The sequence below is a fragment of the Chlorocebus sabaeus genome, chromosome 9 (genome assembly GCF_047675955.1).
Source record: "Chlorocebus sabaeus isolate Y175 chromosome 9, mChlSab1.0.hap1, whole genome shotgun sequence".
In the NCBI taxonomy this organism is placed as follows: Eukaryota; Metazoa; Chordata; class Mammalia; order Primates; family Cercopithecidae; genus Chlorocebus; species Chlorocebus sabaeus.
Genome location: NC_132912.1, coordinates 104,253,289 through 104,272,670, shown reverse-complemented (window position 1 = coordinate 104,272,670; position 19,382 = coordinate 104,253,289). Strand labels below are relative to the sequence as shown.

Here is a 19,382-nt window from a genome sequence, read left to right as displayed (position 1 = left end):
ATATTTATATACATATATATTTTGAGACAGAGTCTTGCTCTGTTGCCCAGGCTGGAGTGCAGCAGCGTGAGTTGGCTCACTGCAACCTCCTCCTCCTGGGTTCAAGCGATTCTCCTGCCTCAGCCTCCTGAGCAGCTGCGATTACAAGCATCTGCCACCACGCCGGCTAATTTTTGTATTTTAGTAGAGATGGGGTTTCACCATGTTGGTCAGGCTGGTCTCAAACTCCTGGCCTCAAATGACCTGCCTGCTCGGCCTCCCAAAGTGCTGGGATTACAGGCGTGAAACATCACACCCGGCCGACATTATATATTTATAAGGAGCTTCATATATTTTCAAAGTGTTTTCACAGTTACCATTCCATATACTCTCCATAGCTGCCTAGGGAGGAGCAAAGGTAAGCCTGATTTCAGGAGTCCCATGTCAAAGAGCAACCTTCTGGGCTCTAAGGAATCTGATCAACACTGATTTGCTTTTGGGTAAAACATGATTATTTCCAGTGTAGAACATCAGAGTACCAAGCCTTTGGAAATATTATAATATCAGTAAACAAATGGAATATGTATAATCAGAATTCATCTATTGGTCTATTAAGACTACTGCTTAGATTCACTGACCTCATCTTTTGGAAATTTTGCTAGTAATGGTAAGTATTACCTTTGAACTAGCACATGCCCTATAATTTTTTTTTTCTTCTTTTACTGTGTAGTGGTCCCCAGCATTGTAAACAGCAGCAATGCCTCTGGCATGGAGATCACTTTTTCTAGGTCTTTATCTGTGTGGCTGCTCAGTCACCCAGGCTGCTGCTAATCAGTGCAACTATGCTTTGAAAGGAGCAATTCAGTTCATTTCAACAGAAAACAAAAGGATCACAGGTTTGTCCAGCAGCAGCTAGGGAAGAAGAAAAAAAGAAACGCCTAAGAGCATTGTGCTATCAAGTCTAAGGCATGAAACTGACTTTCACAGGTGTGTTCCTGGCTGTGTATATACATACATGTACTTAACTGCCTTCCCTGTTTCCAGTGAGCAACATTGGTTAGTATCTCCTTCCTTATGACAGCACATCTCTGGAATACTCGTATCCCAAGCTAGATCTTTGCTACAAAAAAAAATCAGTAAACGGCAATCACTTCCTGCTGGGTAAAAAATTTAATTCCTCATCCTGAAGTTAAGAACCCACCAAACACGGTGTGGAAGCTAGTAAACCCCACTATGGGTGTACTAACTGCTGTTCTCACTGGCACTGTGCCTTGCAAAGTGGAGATAGGCAGAAATGCCTCTGAGTGTAATCCTGGCACCAGAGAAATCATGTTTTCTCTGGGCCAGTCATCCACTCCTCCCTCTATAGCTCCATTACAATATAATTAATTGTTTATTGTCTCCAGGAGTGCTTCTCCCCTTCCCTCTCCCTATTATACACCTTGAAAATTATTTGAGAAAATTTCCTGTCCAGGAAGGTAGCTGGCTCTAACTTCTGTGTTAATACAGAAAAGAAAATCTGAAAAAGAGAAGTGAAAATAATACTTATAAAGAGGGGGATTAATGAAACATGATACACCAGCATAAACAAAAGGGGAAACAAGATGTGTTATGAAAGAAGTCCGGATTAATGGTACATTTCTCTGTAAAATATTATTCTACAAACACTTTGCAGGCAAATAATAGATTTTGAATGTGAAGATTTTAAGTCTGATTCCTCAGCCCACCCACATTCTTAACTACTTGTTTCTCAATGCCCACCATTTCTGAGATTCCTGTCTTCTTTTAATCTCTAGCACTCCAAGATTTTCTTCCTATGCAATGATACTATCTCTACATTCTAAGGAAAGAGAACCCATATAAGCTTCTGATCTTGTTTTCCACCTCACTGCATTTACCATGTCTTGGTAAAGTACCTGAATTTCTTCAGATCAAAGTGCTACAGAAAGGGGTGGCTAGGTATTGAAAACTGGCTTCTGTCTTTATGTTTTAAGTCAAAACCTTTTATGATGGAAGATCTCTGACAACAGGGACTACTTCTACGTGAAATGCCTAGTACCTACGAGAATGTGAGTACATGATAAATGTTAAATATTAAATTCAGAATGTTATCATAAAATGTGATCTGCTGATTAAGAAAATTGACTTTTCCCAAGTGATCTTTTATTATACTTTTAAGAGTTACCATTACTGAGCAGAGAGCATATTCGGTATTATTCAAAAGAGAAAACTACAGAGTTCATGTCCCAGGGGAAGACTGTCAAATTCATCTAGACATAAAATACAACATCAAAGACCAAGTTAAAACTTAAGAGATACAAAGCTTTATTAGAAAACTGTATTTACTTACTATTTTTGGTTAGTAGAAATGGAAGAACCTTTCAAAGCTAGCATATGGGGAAAGGTATAACACAGAAAGACTTTATTGACATATTAGGCTTGGTAAGACAATTTGAAAGAAGCAAATGAGAAACTGATGGAGTAAAATTTTTTTTTAAAAAAGGGAGGACAACTGACACAGGAATAAAGGCAACATGTAAAAATAGAAGCAGCAACAAGAAAGTCAAGGGAATAATGGAGGAAGTCGACATGGGATGTATAAATATTTGGAATTTCATGGGGTGTATCATGGGATTAAGAGGATAAATGTGCCCAAAGACAAGGGGATATAGTCAGAACTCTGAAGGATACTCAAAAGAGCGGGAATGGGTTTCTGTGGATAAAGAGATAGGGGAAAAAAGTCGTAATTAGTGCTGGATCCTGGGTTATTTCACCTACCCTTTACAAAGGCTCAAAAGCCATCTTCTCAATGATCGTTTTTTCTTTGTAACTAACATAACAGATCTTGCCATTTAGTGCCAATCCCAAGCAAAACTGTGGAGCCTTCTACCTTTGGCATTTTCACATCCATCTGCCAAGAACTGCCTACTTACTTCTTGATTTTTCTGCCTTCAAAAAAGGACTCAGCAAACTCCCAATGTCTGATGAAGGTTTACTGTCATTTACAGTCCAAATGGGAACACAATGTATTTTAACAGGGAACAGAACCTTTATAGCTAAAGGAATGAATCCCCTTAATTGAAATTTCAGGAGTTATTTGGAGAAGAGATTCTTTTTTTCTGAGGGACAGAGAAATCTTCTCAGCTGCCCTAAAATTCTCCCATGTAAACAGTTGCCTGCTGTATCCTCAAGGTTGGTCCCAGCACTCAGCAAAATGATGGACCCTGAATACCATATAACTCTATTTTTATTTGCTTTGTTGTACTATTAAAGAGTTTATTTCCAAAGTATGAAGTAGGTTATCAAAGATTGCTATTTTTCTATGTAGTGAAATAAGTGAGAATTAAAAAACATATTTGAGAAGTAGTAATGTGTGTGTGTGTGTGTGTGTGTGTGTGTGAGAGAGAGAGAGAGAGAGAGGGAGAGAGACAGAGAGAGAGAGAGAGAGAGAGAGAGAGAGAGAGAGAGAGAGAGAGAAAGAGACAGGGTCTTGCTCTGTTGCCCAGGCTGGAGTACAGTGGCATGATCATAGCTCACTGCAGCCTCAACTTCCCAGGTTGAAGCCATCCTCCCGCCTCAGCCTCCTGAGTAGCTGGGATTACAGGCATGCACCACCAGGCCCGGCTAATTTTTTGATTTTTTTGTAAAGATGAGGTCTCACTATGTTGCTCAGCCTGGTCTCAAACTCCTGGGCTCAAACAATCCTCTTGCCTTGGCCTCCAAAACTGTTGGGATTACAGGCGTGAGCCACCCTGCCTGGCCAACAATATTCTTTTCTACATAGCCTAAAAATTGCCTAGCTTTTTGTTCCTTTAATTCAATTTGAGAGAAAAATTTAAACAGTCTTCCTAATAGCCAGAATGATAAAAATCTCTGAAGCATTTGGTATAATATAGGTCATTGTATTTACTAGGTGTTAATAAATTTCAAAGACAGAAAAAAAGAAAGAGAGCCAAATATATTTAATGAAAATTCGAAGGAAAGCTGGTCCATGAATATTTATCTTTTACAAGTGTTCTCTATTTTTAACTGTTTTCCTCTTTATGATCCAAGATAAACAACTGATAAAATTAATTTGGGCCGGGCGCGGTGGCTCAAGCCTGTAATCCCAGCACTTTGGAAGGCCGAGACGGGTGGATCACAAGGTCAGGAGATCAAGACCATCCTGGCTAACACGGTGAAACCCCGTCTCTACTAAAAATACAAAAAAATTAGCCGGGCGTGGTAGCGGGCGCCTGTAGTCCCAGCTACTCGAGAGGCTGAGGCAGGAGAATGGCGTGAACCCAGGAGGCGGAGCTTGCAGTGAGCCGAGATCCCGCCACTGCACTCCAGCCTGGGTGACAGAGCAAGACTCCGTCTCAAAAAAAAAAAAAAAAAAAAAAAAAATTAATTTGGAAGGACACCACTAAGCACACACATGCCTATTATAATATTTTCTGTCAACGAGAATATTTAATGTTACCTTTATTACTACGTAGCTTTCCTATAGTGACATTCTAGAGACATACTCTGAGAGAAAATTATTTAAGGAAAGATATCTTTCAGAAGTTCTAATGAAATGGCACTGTTAAGAGAACAACAAAAAAAGTAGTGAGGTCTCTTAGACTGCTAACTATATGATGCTTTGGGGAATTTGGAATTAAGTCAGAAAATCTTGAAAAACAGAAGTCTTAAGAAGAAACAATGATTTATAATGAATTTCATTTTCACTTTTTCTGATGGCTAGAGTTCTTATTCCACTTGAGCATAAAAATAATTTTTGATTACAAAGGTGACAAAACACCAGACGCATAAGATAAAGGCAATAAATTTTCTGAAAGAAAAGAAAATCATTTGTCTTGGATTATTTTAGGGGAAAGCTATACTGGATGGTTTCTATGTGATTCAAAGTCATCTACTTTATTTTGGCTCATAAATTGCCCATCAGTCCTTTTGGAGGATACCAACTTTTTTTTTTTTTTTTTGACACAAAGTCACGCTCTGTCACCTAGGCTGGAGTGTAATGGCTCAATCTCCACTCACTGCAACGTCTACCGCCTGGGTTCATGCGATTCTCCTGCCTCAGCCTCTAGAGTAGCTGGGATTACAGGTGCATGGCACCACACCCGGCTACATTTTGAATCTTTAGTAGAGACAGGGTTTCGCCATGTTGGCCAGGCTGGTCTCAAACTCCTGGCTTCAAGTGATCTGCCCACCTTGGCCTCCCAAAGTGCTAGGATTACAGGTGTGAACCACTGTACCCAGCCACAGGGTACCAACTTCTGCCCAGATAACAGAATGCTTTAAACAGGAGGGCTGGTAAACTTTTCATTATTTTTTGCAAAGCAGTATTAATACAATATCATGTCATTTTGTGAGTGACAGGTAAGAAGAAAAACTGCTGAGTACATGAACACTTGTTCTCTGTTACATTTTAAGCTGCAAATCAACAAAATCACCATATTAAATGAGAAGTGGTCTCACTGGCTCCCCAAAAATCTTTCAGTGACTGTGAATGGCCAGGTCCTGAAGCCATGTAATAGTAAGAAAAGTTAAAGGCTCACCACCCTCTTCGTTCTGCCAGGCCTCTCCACAGAGAATCTGTCCTGACCATTCTCTCGATGAGCTTCTTCCATAGCATGCCATCAGAGGTCACTCGGTACCATTCCTTGCATACAAGTTCAGCAGCACATAGTGATTTGGCATCCAGGTATGACAGAATGTTCTCAGCAATATGATCCAAACCCCGAGCTTTCAGTAGAGGGAGGAGGCAAAGAAAAAGAACACAGAGGGTGGTGAATGATTTTTTACAAAAGGTCCTTTAAAACAGAACAGCATTTGTTCTGCTATGAAGGCACATCATTGTCCCTAGTGTGGTCCAGTTTCTTTTTCAAACAGAGGCTTGGGTAAAATGAGTGTCAATAATTTTTCCATAAGGTTACAGAAATGAACAGTATTTTCCATCTTCCTTTAGATAAGGAAGTTAAAGTTAACAACCAGCAAACCCCCCAAGACATTAAAAATAAAAAGGATTCCAGAAAACAATTCACATCTATCTATATGGATTTCAGCACTAGGGGATGTTCTATGGATGGCATCTCAAACTCTATGATTCAGACCCCCCCAAATCTCTATATTAGGTCCATTTCTCATTCTGTTTCTATTACTGCTGCAGTTCCAAAGCTGTTCGGTTAAAGAAATATCCTTTAAATGTACTGGGGGAGAGGCACTAAGTCAGAATGTGCTGGGTTATAGAATTTTGGGCATGCAGAAAGGAGAGAAGAAGGAAATATAGAATGGCATGGAAATATCCCAAGAGAAAGACAGAGATGTATGTTTAAGTTCAAGAATGAGTTTAATTTCAGATTAAAAAAAAAAAAAAACTATATTTGAGAGTAGCTGCTGCTATAAAACCTAAATGACAGTTGAGCAAAAACGAAAAAATTCCAGACCAAAAGATAACTTGGTTAGCATTTCAGAGAATATTTTGTAGGAGGTGCAGAGGAAAACAGTGGAGAATAGATCCTGGGGCATATAAACCAGAAGGGCTTCCCAATTAAAGTTCTCCAACACCCAAATCTGTATTGAGGTCTCAGAAGAAAAGATCCTATAAAATAGGATGAACTCACTAAAAAAACTTCTTTTGCCTGCTGTTCTACATTCACAATTGAGATAAAAATATTCAAAGTTATTTCTGTTTACAAAGTACATATCAGATGTTTTCTATAGACTTAAATAGTTCAGAAGAATTCCTTCATACTCTTACTCCCATAGGCACAAACTTAACAAGAAAGAGAACATGGCATTTCATTTTGGGCCTTTCCCCTGAATCATATCATATAAAGATAGTATGGATATCAGTCACACTTTTCAGCAGACTTGAGAAAGCAAGCATTAAATAGATTTTGTTTGGCTGGCATCGCATGTTCGTATTTAAGTATAAGCAGATGGAGACGTGCATTACCCAATTCTTATTGAAGAAACATGAACAAAAGCCAATTAAAGGTATAATAACTAGTTCTTCATGTAAAATACAGTAATGGTATGATTTATATTAAAACTTTGTACACCATCAGAAATTTCCAAAATGCTGTCCTGTTTTTAATGGGTGCCATCAAATTGCTCCTGATCATTTCACCACGTACCTTTAATAAGTCTTTGGAAGTAATTTCACCTAACACTCCAAACAAACCCATTACATTAATGGACTACAGGCACTTTTTGAAGTAGTTTAGTTTACTAAACACAGCCAGATGGTACAGGTTTATAAGTTTAAATGGCCATAAAGCATTAGATTGATGATTTAATACCTCATAGAGTGGTCAGCAGATACACACCAGGGATCAATATTAGGTAAAGGATACACAGGTCTAATCAACTCCTGTTCAATTCTTAGTGGTATAAGCTTGAGATAGTAACATGTCTCAGTGATTGGGGAGAACAAAGTAATGAGGTACACACAGATTGTACAAAGAAAACTGTTTGCCTATGGCTAAAACAAAATCCAATGAGTAAAAAGGGGGCAAAAATCTATTCCATTTAACAAAAGATATAGGTAAAATTCAGTTTTTACAGGGGTTATTCCTAAGATATAAATAGGTATTTCTTTTGTTTTAAAGAGCAACTTAAATTCCTAGTTCAGAAAAACAAAAATTTTAAAAAGGTATAATTAGCAAATATAAAACAAAGTAGTATAATAGTTGGGAGGCTATGAGCTGGTATATTTTTATCAGGGGATAGTTTGGCACCATGTATTAAAAGCCTTTAAAAATGTTCATATTCCTTAATATATAGCGATTCCATGTCTGTATTTTTTTCCGTAGGATTCCCACAAGATTAATGTATAAAAATTCATCATCACATGGTTTATAATAGGAAAAAATTTTGAAACTACCTAAATGTTCAATAAAGGGGTTAAATAATATGCTTCAACCATTGTAAAGAATATTATGCAACAACTGAAAAGAACACACATTCAGAAAAATACATGAAGAGAATGTATTCAGAAAAATGGTCACAAAACATTTATGATCAAAGCTTTATAGGAAAATAAAAACACATACCTAGACAAAACAGAAAGGCTACCTGCCAAAATATTAATAATATCGCAAATCAGTAGTTCTTTCTGAATGCTGGGGTTCTAGGAAATGTTTTAAAATATTTTCTAAGTTTCGTGTAACTTCTATAACTGGAAAACAACACCACTCCCTCCCCTAACAAGATATGACATTTAAGATAAGATTCATTCAAGTTGGTATGATTTTTTCCTCTTAAAATAAACTTTGAATACACAAGAATCTTATTTTCCTGACATAGCATTCCCCCCAAACACTGACACCTTGGAAGTGTTCTAGGTGTCAGTATTTGGGGGGAATGCTATGTCAGGAAAATAAGCCCTTCCAAAAATAAGCATTTAGAAAAACCACAGCACCCTCCAAAAAAAGGATTTTACATATCATTTTATATTTATTTATTTAACACCACAACAGGCTTATGAGATATCCTTCTTTCTAAAAACTTCAATTAAAAATGTTTCTTATTCATCTGTAGAATTTCAATATTCTGTTGATATATTCTCATAGAAATACAAATCCAAGTACATAAACATATCTTGAAACTAAGACATATTATAAAAGACACATCTTACACCAGGTAACACCTCAGAAAAGATTTTATTTGGACCTATGTATGGGTAAAAATAGGTTGAATAGAAGGGCATGAGTAAGAAGATAGGATAAAAGGAGTCTCGGCTAGGCGCGGTGGCTCATGCCTGTAATCCTAGCACTTTGGGAGGCTGAGGCGGGTGAATCATTGGAGGTCAAGAGTTCAAGATCAACCTGGCCAATATGGTGAAACCCCGCCTCTACTAAAAATACAAAAATTAGCCAGGCATGGTGTCAGGTGCCTGTAGTCCCAGCTACTCGGGAGGCTGAGGCAGGAGAATTGCTTGAACCTGGGAGGCAGAGGTTGCAATGAGCCAAGATCACGCCACTGCACTCACTCCAGCCTAGGCGACAAAGTGAGACTCGGTCTCAAAAAAAAAAAAAAAAAAGAGTCTTTATTTCTAGAGTTTGTTTTTTTAAAAGCTTTATACCAGCCGAGCGCAGCGGCTCATGCCTCTAATCCTAGCACTTTGGGAGGCCGAGGCGGGACGATCACAAGGTCAGGAGATCGAGACCATCCTGGCTAACACGGTAAACCCTGTCTCTACTAAAAACACAAAAATTAGCCGGGCGTGGTGGCGGGCGCCTCTAGTCCCAGCTACTCAGGAGGCTGAGGCAGGAGAATGGCGTGAACCCGGGAGGCGGAGCTTGCAGTGAGCCGAGATCACACCACTGCACTCCAGCCTGGCCAAAGAGCAAGACTCCGTCTCAAAAAAAAAAAAAAAAAAAAAAAGCTTTACACCAAAAAGTACAGTTAAGGAACTTAATTTGTAAAAATCAAGCCAATAAAGACTTTTAAAGACAGATATATAGCTAGAGATTTAGTTCTGCTATCATCACAGCAAATTCATGGTTTACAAACACTTGTAGACATACCTGGCAAAGCAGTTATGAAATCTCTCTGCAACATAGGTTTAAGATATGAGTTTATGTGCCCATGTTGGTAATGACACATTTGGGATATAAGATGTTCCACAAATTCCACTTGATCTGACTCTGACCACTGCTCAAAGTATTTGACACAGAGTTCCTTTTCCTTTTCATAGCTTGCCGAGAGTTTCCGTTGCTTGGGCACAATCATACTGGAAGTGCCATTGGCAAGTTTTGTCTATAGAAGGGGGTTAAAAGAAACAAAATGATTAGTATTGAAAATGAGGGAAATATACACGATTTTCTGGTATGGCATGCTATGTTATGTCTACACGATTGAGCCGACTCTGTTATTCTATTAGCAATTACGTGGAAAACCACAGAAACACCATACAAAGTTGGTAAATCAGCTATACCGCCAGAAGACTAAGCATCCATTTCCAAAAGTTTGCAGAAGACATTCTTAATACTTGAAGATACACAAATAAAAACCGAAAGCTGAAAGCATGTTATTACTAGCAAGCCAAAAATCTAATTTGCTTTTTCTTGTATACAACAGTTGTTGGACAGTTATACAATTACTTGCTCACAACTTTTTTTTGAGACAAGGTCTCACTCTATCACCCAGGCTGGAGTGCAGTGGTGAGATCATAGCTCACTGCGGCCTCTAGCTCCTGGGCTCAAGCGATCCTCCCACCTGAGCCTCCAGAGTAGCTGAGACTATATTGGTGCAAACTACCATGTACAGCTAATTTTTAAATTTTTTTGGTACAGATAGAGTCTTCTTTTGTTGCCCAGGCTGGTCTCAAACTCCTGGCTTCAAGCAATTTTCCTGCCTTGGCTTTTCAAAGTGCTGGGATTACAGGTGTGAGCCATTGTGCCCTGTCATCACAGCTTTTTTTTTTTTAGGCAGAGTCTTGCTCTGTTGCCCAGGCTGGAGTGCACTGGCACAATATTGGCTCACTGCAACTTCCACCTCCCAGGTGGAGAATCAAGTGATTCTCCTGCCTCAGCCTCCCAAGTATTGGGACTACAGGTGCCCACCACCATGCCTGGCTAAGTTTTATATTTTTAGTAGAGACAGGGTTTCACCATGTTGGACAGGCTGGTCTTGAACTCCTGACCTCAAATGATCTGCCCGCTTCAGCCTCCCAAAGTGCTGGGATTACAGGCAATAGCCACCGTGCCCAGCCAACAACTTGGTTTTTAATTGTCAAATAAGAAGTCCTTTATGGAAAGAGAAACCAAAGAATATTCTGAGACTCTGTGGTACCTTTTTGAACATAAAGCTAAAATAACACTCATATGCTCAATCTACCCTTTTCCATAAAATAAAATGCTCTGTATTTCCCATGAAGTCTTTTTTATTAATTGACTCATTCAATAAGTATTTACTGAGCACCTACAATGTGCCAAACACCGTCCTTGGTACTAGGAATATAACAACAAAAATGACAGTCTCTAACATCACTAACATATACTCTTAGTGTAAAAGGCACATTAAAAACACAAGCAGCCAGGCGCAGTAGCTTACACCTGTAATCCCAGCTACTCAGGAGGCTGAGGCAGGAGAATAGCTTGAACCCGGGAGGCAGAGGTTGCAGTGAGCTGAGATTACACCACTTCCCTCCAGCCTGGGCAACAGGGCGAGACTCTGTCCCCCAAAACAAACAAACAAACAAAATACAAGCAAATACTTAGAAAATATAATGTAGGTAGTGCTATGAAGAAAAGTAAAGCAGGATAAAGGAACAGGAAAAAAGTATATGTTATTGTCGTAGGCAAAATTCTAAGATGGTCTCCAAGATTCTTTTTTTTGTTTGTTTTGAGACAGAGTTTGTCTTGTTGCCCAGGCTGGAGTGCAATGGCATGATCTCGGCTCACTGCAACCTCTGCCTCCCAGGTTCAAGTGATTCTCCTGCCTCAGCCTCCCGAGTAGCTGGGATTACAGGCACATACCACCACGCCCAGCTAATTCTGTATTTTTAGTAAAGACAGGGTTTCTCCATTTTGGTCAGGCTGTTCTCGAACTCCCAACCTCAGGTGATCCGCCCACCTCGGCCTCCCAAAGTGCTGGGATCACAGGCATGAGCCACCGTGCCCGGCTGGTCCCCAAGACTCTTGGCCCCTGGTGTACACATACCTTCTCTAAGTTGTTCAAACAGTAATGTAGCTATTGCTGTGATTAAAAGAGGGATCCAAATCAGGTGACCTTAAGATACGGAGATTACTCTGGTGGATCTGACCTAATCATATGAGGCTTTAAAAGCAGAGTTTGCTCCAACGGGTTGCAGAGGAGGAAGGGGGCCAGCTGGCAAGGAATGTGGTCAGTCTCTAGCTGCTGAAAGGAGCCCCCAGTTGACAGTGAGTAATAAAATGGGGGTCTCAGTTCTACAATGGCAAGGAACTGAATTCTGCCAACAAGAAGAATGAGCTGAGGGCCGGGCGTGGTGGTTCACTTCTGTAATCCAAGCACTTTGGGAGGCTGAGGTGGGTGGGTCACCTAAAGTCAGCAGTTTGACATCAGCCTGGCCAACATGGCAAAACCCTATCTCTACTAAAAATACAAAAAATGAGCCAGGTGTGGTGGCAGGCACCTGTAATCCCAGCTACTCAGGAAGCTGAGACAGGAGAATCGCTTGAACCCAGGAGGTGGAGGTTGCAGTGAGCCAAGATAACGCCACTGCACTCCAGCCTGGGCAACAAGAGCGAAACTCCATCTCAAAAAAAAAAAAAAAAAAAAAAAAAAAAGAGCTGAGAAGAGGATTTTCCCTCAGAGCTTCCAGATTAGAACTCAGTCCAGCCCAACACCTTGACTGATTTAAGCCTTGAGATACTCTGAGCAGAGAACCCAGGAACTATGTGGCACACTTCTGACCCTTGGAACTATACACAGAACTAATAAATAGGTGTTATTTTAACTAGCTAAGTTTGTGGTGATTTATTAGGCAGCAATTAACAAAAAACCAATATGATTATTTAAGTCTAAGTGGTTAGAGATATTTTCCTGAAAAAGGTGACATTTTAACTCAGACATGAAGTAAATGAGGACTAGACAGCAAGGAAGAATGGTCTAGGCAATGGGAATTTTGAGACCCTAGGTCCCAGGTGGCAGTTGGCCTGGCATGTTCAAGGAATAAGAGGGTCTGGTGTGGCTGGAATAGAATGAGCAAGGAAAAGTTACGGTTGGAGAAGTAGCCTGGGTCAAATCATCCTGGTCATTCCGGTGGTGGTAGCTAATCTCCACAGATTAGCCCCAGCAACTCCAGTCCTCCCTCTACATGAATGCTACCCCTCCCATCAGAAGTGGAGATTATGTCCTATTCTGTGAATCTGGGCTTTGACTAAGAGAATGGGGAGGAAGTTGCATTCCATTCTGGGACTTCCAAGCCCAGGCAACTTCTGCTTACTCCTTAGAGCGTTGAGCTACCATGTGAGAAACTCAGGCTAATGTGAGAGAGAGACAGGTATGGAGGATGAGAAGCCATACAGAGGCGCCACATGGGCAAACACTCAGAAGCATAATAGCAACACAATCTGACACTGTTTAAAAAGACCACTGCTATGTGGTCCTTTAAAACTATATGGGACATAAATAGGAGGAGGTAGGTAAAATAAGACACTACTTCAACAGTCCATGGAAGAGAGAACAATCTCTTGGACCACAGTGGTAGCTACAGAGGTGGTGAGAAATAATTGGGATTCAGTGTATAATTCTGAAGACAGATCCTACTGAATTTGCTGATCGACTGGATATGAGTATGAGAAAAAAGGAGGAGACAAAATCATACCCAAGTATGAGGCTGGGGGACACTGGGAAAAGATTCAGAAATCAATAGAAACTTTTGCTACTCTGAAGAAAGTAGGATTTTCTTTAAAGGATAATCACAAATGGGTACAACTGGGTACTTTTCAAAGTAATTTGATGGATCTTTGGCATATTTACTTAAGCAACCCAAATGTGGCAGGAAGACCCATGTTACCATAGAGTTCATCCCTCCTTAGACATACTTAATGTGGAACATGCTATAAAACTGTGCCAAATTTAGATAATTCATTTCAAGGCTCAAGCTTGCCTTATTTTCTTTTATTTTTAGAAACAGGGTCTTGCTCTGTCATTCAGGCTAGAGTGCAGTGATCATAGCTCACTGCAGCCCTGAACTCTTGAGGCTTATTTTCTAGATGTTAAATCCTAAACACAGGCCTCTTTACAAAGTAAAGATACATAGCTGAAAGCATATTTTCAAGAATGGCATTAGGCCATTTTATATACACAGAAGGAGCTGACCCTTGTAATCCTGGTGTGTTGAGGTGGATGTTTTCTAGCATAAATGCCACTGTTGCCTATGATACAGACTAAAAATGATTACTAAGAAGCTTGTTGGACATAGGCCTTGGGGGACTTTAGGGTTGCTTTTTGTATAGGGTATTTGTTTGTATCTCAGAAATGAAAACTCATGAAATGTGAAGATTTAGAGAACTAACACACAGGCAAGCTTATAAGCTTGACCAAATGCCACTTCTAATCCCAACAATGAAAACCTCCGAAACTCTATCATTTTTTAAAAAAAATATATTTGCCTTTTAAAATGCACCCTTTGTCTTTTAAAAGGTGGAAATGGACATGAGTCAGGTGCTACTGGAGTAGTTTTCTGGATAAAGACCAGAATGCCAGTAACACAGAAGAACAATCAGCAACTTACTGAAATTATTCCACTTACACATTAAATAAATGAGATATTGCTATAATCATGAGGAGTCATGCTTTGATCAGTGGCTATCAGACTGTTAGATAAAACTGACTAAGGATTTAAAAAGTTTGGGCATCCTACTGCAGAAGCTAAAGATAAGTCAAGACTTTGTGATACTTTCAACGATCAAATCATAAGCGGGAATCAAACATTTGGTTATTAGACATAAAGTATAAACTGAGATTTCACATATTTATCAACTGTTCTGGGTTATTCTAGCGGGTATACATTTTAGTCACCACCCCTCAAAACGAGTATTTTTTTTGATGAGGCAGAAAGACACATACCTGAGATCCATTATCAAATGGGTTACTCTCAACCGCTACCCCATACTGTATTGTTTTAAAAGCTTTGGCCCTGGAGTAAAAAGACCTGGTTTCAAATTCCAGCTCCTCAATTTAGCAGCTGTGTGACATGGAATAAATAACTTGATCTTTCTGAGTCTAATTCTCCCATCTATAAAATGGGGATAATAATAGGTTCTATTTCATTGGGTTTTTGTAAGGAACAAATAAAAAAAAAACCCTCATGAAAAGCATGCTTAGCACACCACCTAGCATACAGTCAAGTGTTCCGCCAATCAACACTCTTAATGAGCTTATAACACAGTTGGAGCTGAGCTTTCCCTCTCTTTTTGAAAGTACATTCTTCTTTTTCACTATATATTTTTTCTATTTTAATTTTCATTAAAGTATACATAAAAATGCTTAATCTTAAGTGTACTCAACTAATTTTCACAAGGTAAACATACCCACATAACCAAAACCTAGATCAAGAAACATCACGAGACTCACTAGCCCCCTTTGTGTCCCTTTTCAGGTCACTAGTCACCCTGAGAGTGACTCCTACACTTATTAAAAAAGAATGTTTTTTTTGAAAACCATCCACCTATACAATTTGTAGTACCATAAAAACATAAAATTCTCAAAAATAAATACAAAATTTAGGGCTGGGCGCGGTGGCTCATGCCTGTAATCCAAGCACTTTGGGAGGCAGAGGTGGGTGGATCACAAGGTCAGGAGATCAAGACCATCCTGGCTAACAAAGTGAAACCCCATCTCTACTAAAAGTACAAAAAATTAGCTGGGCATGGTGGTACATGTATACTAACTACTCGGGAGGCTGAGGCAGGAGAATCACTTGAACCTGGGAGGTGGAGTTTGCAGTGAGCTGAGATCATGCCATGGCACTCCAGCCTGGGAGACAGAGCTAGACTTGGTCTCAAAAAAAAAAAAAAAATTGATAAAAGTTGTGTAATACTTATAAATTGAAAACTATAAAACATCACTGAGGGAAATCTTAAAAAAACTTACTTAAATAAATGGAGAGATACACTATATTCAGAAATTGGATCTATTAAGATGTTTATTCTTTCCAAATCAACCTACAGAGTTAGTGCAATATCAAAGTCTCAGCAGGCAAATTAACTCGCTGATTCTAAAATTTGTAAGGAAAAGCAAAGGACCTAACTTAACCAAAATATTCCTGAATATATAAAAAAAGGTTGGATGTGGTGGCTCACACCTGTACCCCAGCACTTTGGGAGGCCGAGGTGAGTGGATCACTTGAAGTCAGCGGTTTGAGACCAGCCTGGCTGACAGGGTGAAACCCTGTCTCTACTAAAAACAGAAAAATTAGCTGGGTGTGGTGGTGCATGCCTGTAATCCCAGCTACACTGGAGACTGAGGCAGGAGCATTGCTTGAACCCGGGAGGCAGAGGCTGCAGTGAGTCAAGATCGTGCCACTGCACTCCAGCCTGGGCAACAGAGTAAAACTGTCTCAAACAAAACAAAACAAAACAAAACAAAACAAAAAACAAACAAAACACAAACAAAACCCTTTGAAAAAAGATGGAAGACTCAGACTAGTGAATTTCAAGATTATATATAATAGTAATCAAGAGAGTGTGGCTTTGGTGTAAGGACGAAAGTATAGATTGATGGAACGGAATAGTGAGTCCAGAAATACATACAGCCAACTGACTTTCAAGAAAGATGCCAAGATAATTCAATGGGGAGGCTAGGCACGGTGGCTCACGCCTGTAATCCCAGCACTTTGGGAGGCTGAGGCAGGCAGATGACCTGAGGTCAGGAAATCGAGACCAGCCTGGCCAACATGGTGAAACCCCGTCTCTACTAAAAAGGTTATAGTGAGCCTAAATCATGCCACTCCACTCTAGATTGAGTGACAGAGCCTTCTCAAAAACATAAAAATAATAATAAAAAAATAGGGAAAGGATTCTTTTCAATAATTGGATATCCATAGAGGAAATGAAGTTTGTTCCTAACTTCATACCATATATAAAAATTAACTTAATTCTAGATTTATATATATGAGCTAAAACTATAAAACTTCTAAAAGACAACACAGGAGAAAACCCTGATGTTCTTGGAATAGGCAAACATTATAAAAGGGGAAAAAAAAGTCAGTAAATTGGCATGTGGCAATGTTCAAAACATGATTTCCAAAAGAAACAGTTAATAAAAATGACAAATCACAAACTGGGAGAAAACATTTGCAATAAATGTATTTCACAAAGGACTGGTATCCAGAATCTATAAAGAACTCTTAAAACTCAATAATAATAATTTTAAAAACTCTGTTTTTTTAAATAGGCAAAAGATTTGAACAGATACTTCACAAAAAAAGATCCACAGATGCCAATAAGCATATGAAAAGATGTTCAACATCATTACTTATTAGGGAAACGCAAATTAAAATATCCAGACATTACGACACACTTACTAGAATGGCTAAAATTTAAAAGACTGACAATACTAACTGTGGACAAGAATGAGGAACAACTGGGTCTCTCATACGTTGTTGGCAGTCATGTTTAATGGTACAATCACTTTGGAAAACAAGTTGACAGTTTTTGGTAAAGTTTAAACATACACTTACCAAATAACCCAGCAATTCCACTTTAGGTATTTACCTCCTTAAAATGAAACATAGTTCAACACAAAGACTGGTACAATAATGTTTTTTGCTTCTGTATTAATAAAAACCCAAAATGGTAATAATCCAAATTTCCACCAAGAGATGAACTGGTAAACAAACTGTGATGTTGCTTTAGAATGGAATAGTACTCGGCAATAAAAAGAATAAACTACAGACACACAAAATGATAAAGATGAATCTCAAAAACATGCTGAATCAAAGAAGCCAGGTACAAATGAGTCCATTATGATTCTACTCATATGAAACTCTAGGAACAGTAACTCTCATTGTTAGAAAAACAGATCAGTGGTTGCCTGAGGCTGGATGTAGAGATGGGACTAACTGGGGAAGGGTACAAGGGATGTTTTTGGGACAATGAAAATGTCCTCTAACTTGATTGTTACACAAGTTGCCAAAATTCATTGAACTATATACTTAAAATGGGTGTATTTTATTGTATGTAAATTATATTTTAATAAAGTTATTTAAAAAAACTTCTAAGGGTAGAGTATTCCTACGGATAAATCCACTGTAAGATGAATTTTATTTGTAACTAAGGTGTTATATTTGTAGAGAAATCTAAAGATAAAGGTCTTTGTTGTCAAGTCCCTTTCTTCTATCATTCTCCAATACGGATTTTTCTACAATTATCTAAAGTAAATGCAGCAAAATTCCAATTTGAGAACTTCTGAAAATCTACAAGGACACAGTGAAAAAGTTCAATTATTAAAAAATCAAAAGGTTGTATATTAGAGGATATGGGAGATATAATGGTTACTGGTTGCAGTAGAATTGATTTGGCTTTCCCAACAAAAGCCTAATGACTCAACCACTACTGTTCAAGTGTCTTGGAAAGCTGACAAACAGCCTCAGCTTAATGGTAACACTAAGTTTCTGCCACCCCTGCACATCTCCCTCTACTTCTTTTCTGTTTACAGTGAACAGTGGTCGCCACAAGAAAGAAAGAAGCTGTCAGGTGACAAGCACACAAAATGAAAGGAGTTAAGTATTTCTAGAACTGTCCTTCAGCTTAGTTCTCAAAGCCTAGGGGCCAGTTTCATCTCCGAAAATATATTTCATATACCACTTTCAAAATTACCATGAATTTCTCTGAAGCTGCAGCCTGGGCCAGGAGGGAAAAATAGACACTTACAGACACCAACTGGCTTGACCATCAACTATCACTGTAATACTAAGTACGCTGACTTTACTAAGTGTATTATGTATAGGTTGGGAAATACACAGTGGACTGACTGAACTTCATGGTGAAATGACAAATATTTCTAGTTTGCATGCAAAACCTGCTTTAACCAAAAGGAAGGGTGTAGTAAGTAGAGAAAGACGTTCCAGACATAGGACACTCTTTAGAACTGGGGTTGCAACGACTAGATGAAGAAAACATTTATGACAAGAAAGATGCAAATGATAAAAGATATCTAAGGATTCTATTTGGCTTCGAGAAAGGTTTTAAGGAAAGGCTCTGAGAACTATGATGGGGAAAGGGGATATAATGATTAAATGCTGAATTAATTTAAGAATAAAATAGGCAAGGGTTTTGTAGGGGATAAGGCTGCAGCCTAGGAGGGGCGGGACAAGAATTTTGACTAAAGCTGGAACTTCAGTGGTATCAATCAACCAACAACAGTTTATTGAGTGACTACTCTATCCTGGGCACTTGACCAGGTAATAGGGAAACTGCTGTGAACAGGCATACAAAGTGTCTTTGCCTTCTCTGAGGAGGAGTGGAGAAAGAACGTACATAAATATGTTAATTTCAGACCAGTAAGGATTGTGAAGAAAACAAACAAAGATAAAATAAGGAGTAAAGGGCCAGGCATGGTGGCTCATGCCTGCAATCCCAGCACTTTGGGAGGCTGGGGCGGACAGATCACTTGAGGCCAGTAGTTCGAGACCAGCCTGGTCAACATAGTGCAACTTCGTCTCTATTAAAAATACAGCCGGCATGGTGGCTCACGCCTGTAATCCCAGCACTTTGGGAGGCCAAGGTGGGTGGATTACTTGAGGTCAGGAGTTCAAGGCCAGCCTGGCCAGGCATACATAGCAAAATCCTGTCTCTACTAAAAATACAAAAATTAGCAGGGCTTGATCGTGTGTGAACCCTTGCTTGAACCCGGGAGGCAGAGGTTACAGTGAGCTGAGATTGCCCACTGCACTCCAGTTTGGGCAACAGAGTAAGACT

General features: G+C 39.3%; 1 protein-coding gene across 8 annotated transcripts in view; it reads right to left on the bottom strand.

The window, feature by feature from the left end:
* BTRC (beta-transducin repeat containing E3 ubiquitin protein ligase) overlaps window positions 1-19,382 on the bottom strand; it is a 205,876-nt gene that overhangs the window by 27,338 nt on the left and 159,156 nt on the right. For all 8 annotated transcript variants that reach the window (XM_038009482.2, XM_038009483.2, XM_038009484.2 and 5 more), the window contains 2 exons: window positions 9,498-9,729; window positions 5,523-5,709 (listed from right to left, as the gene is read on the bottom strand). In XM_038009482.2, the coding sequence (XP_037865410.1) occupies window positions 5,523-5,709; window positions 9,498-9,729 (419 nt within the window). The remainder of the gene's footprint in view (window positions 1-5,522; window positions 5,710-9,497; window positions 9,730-19,382) is intronic.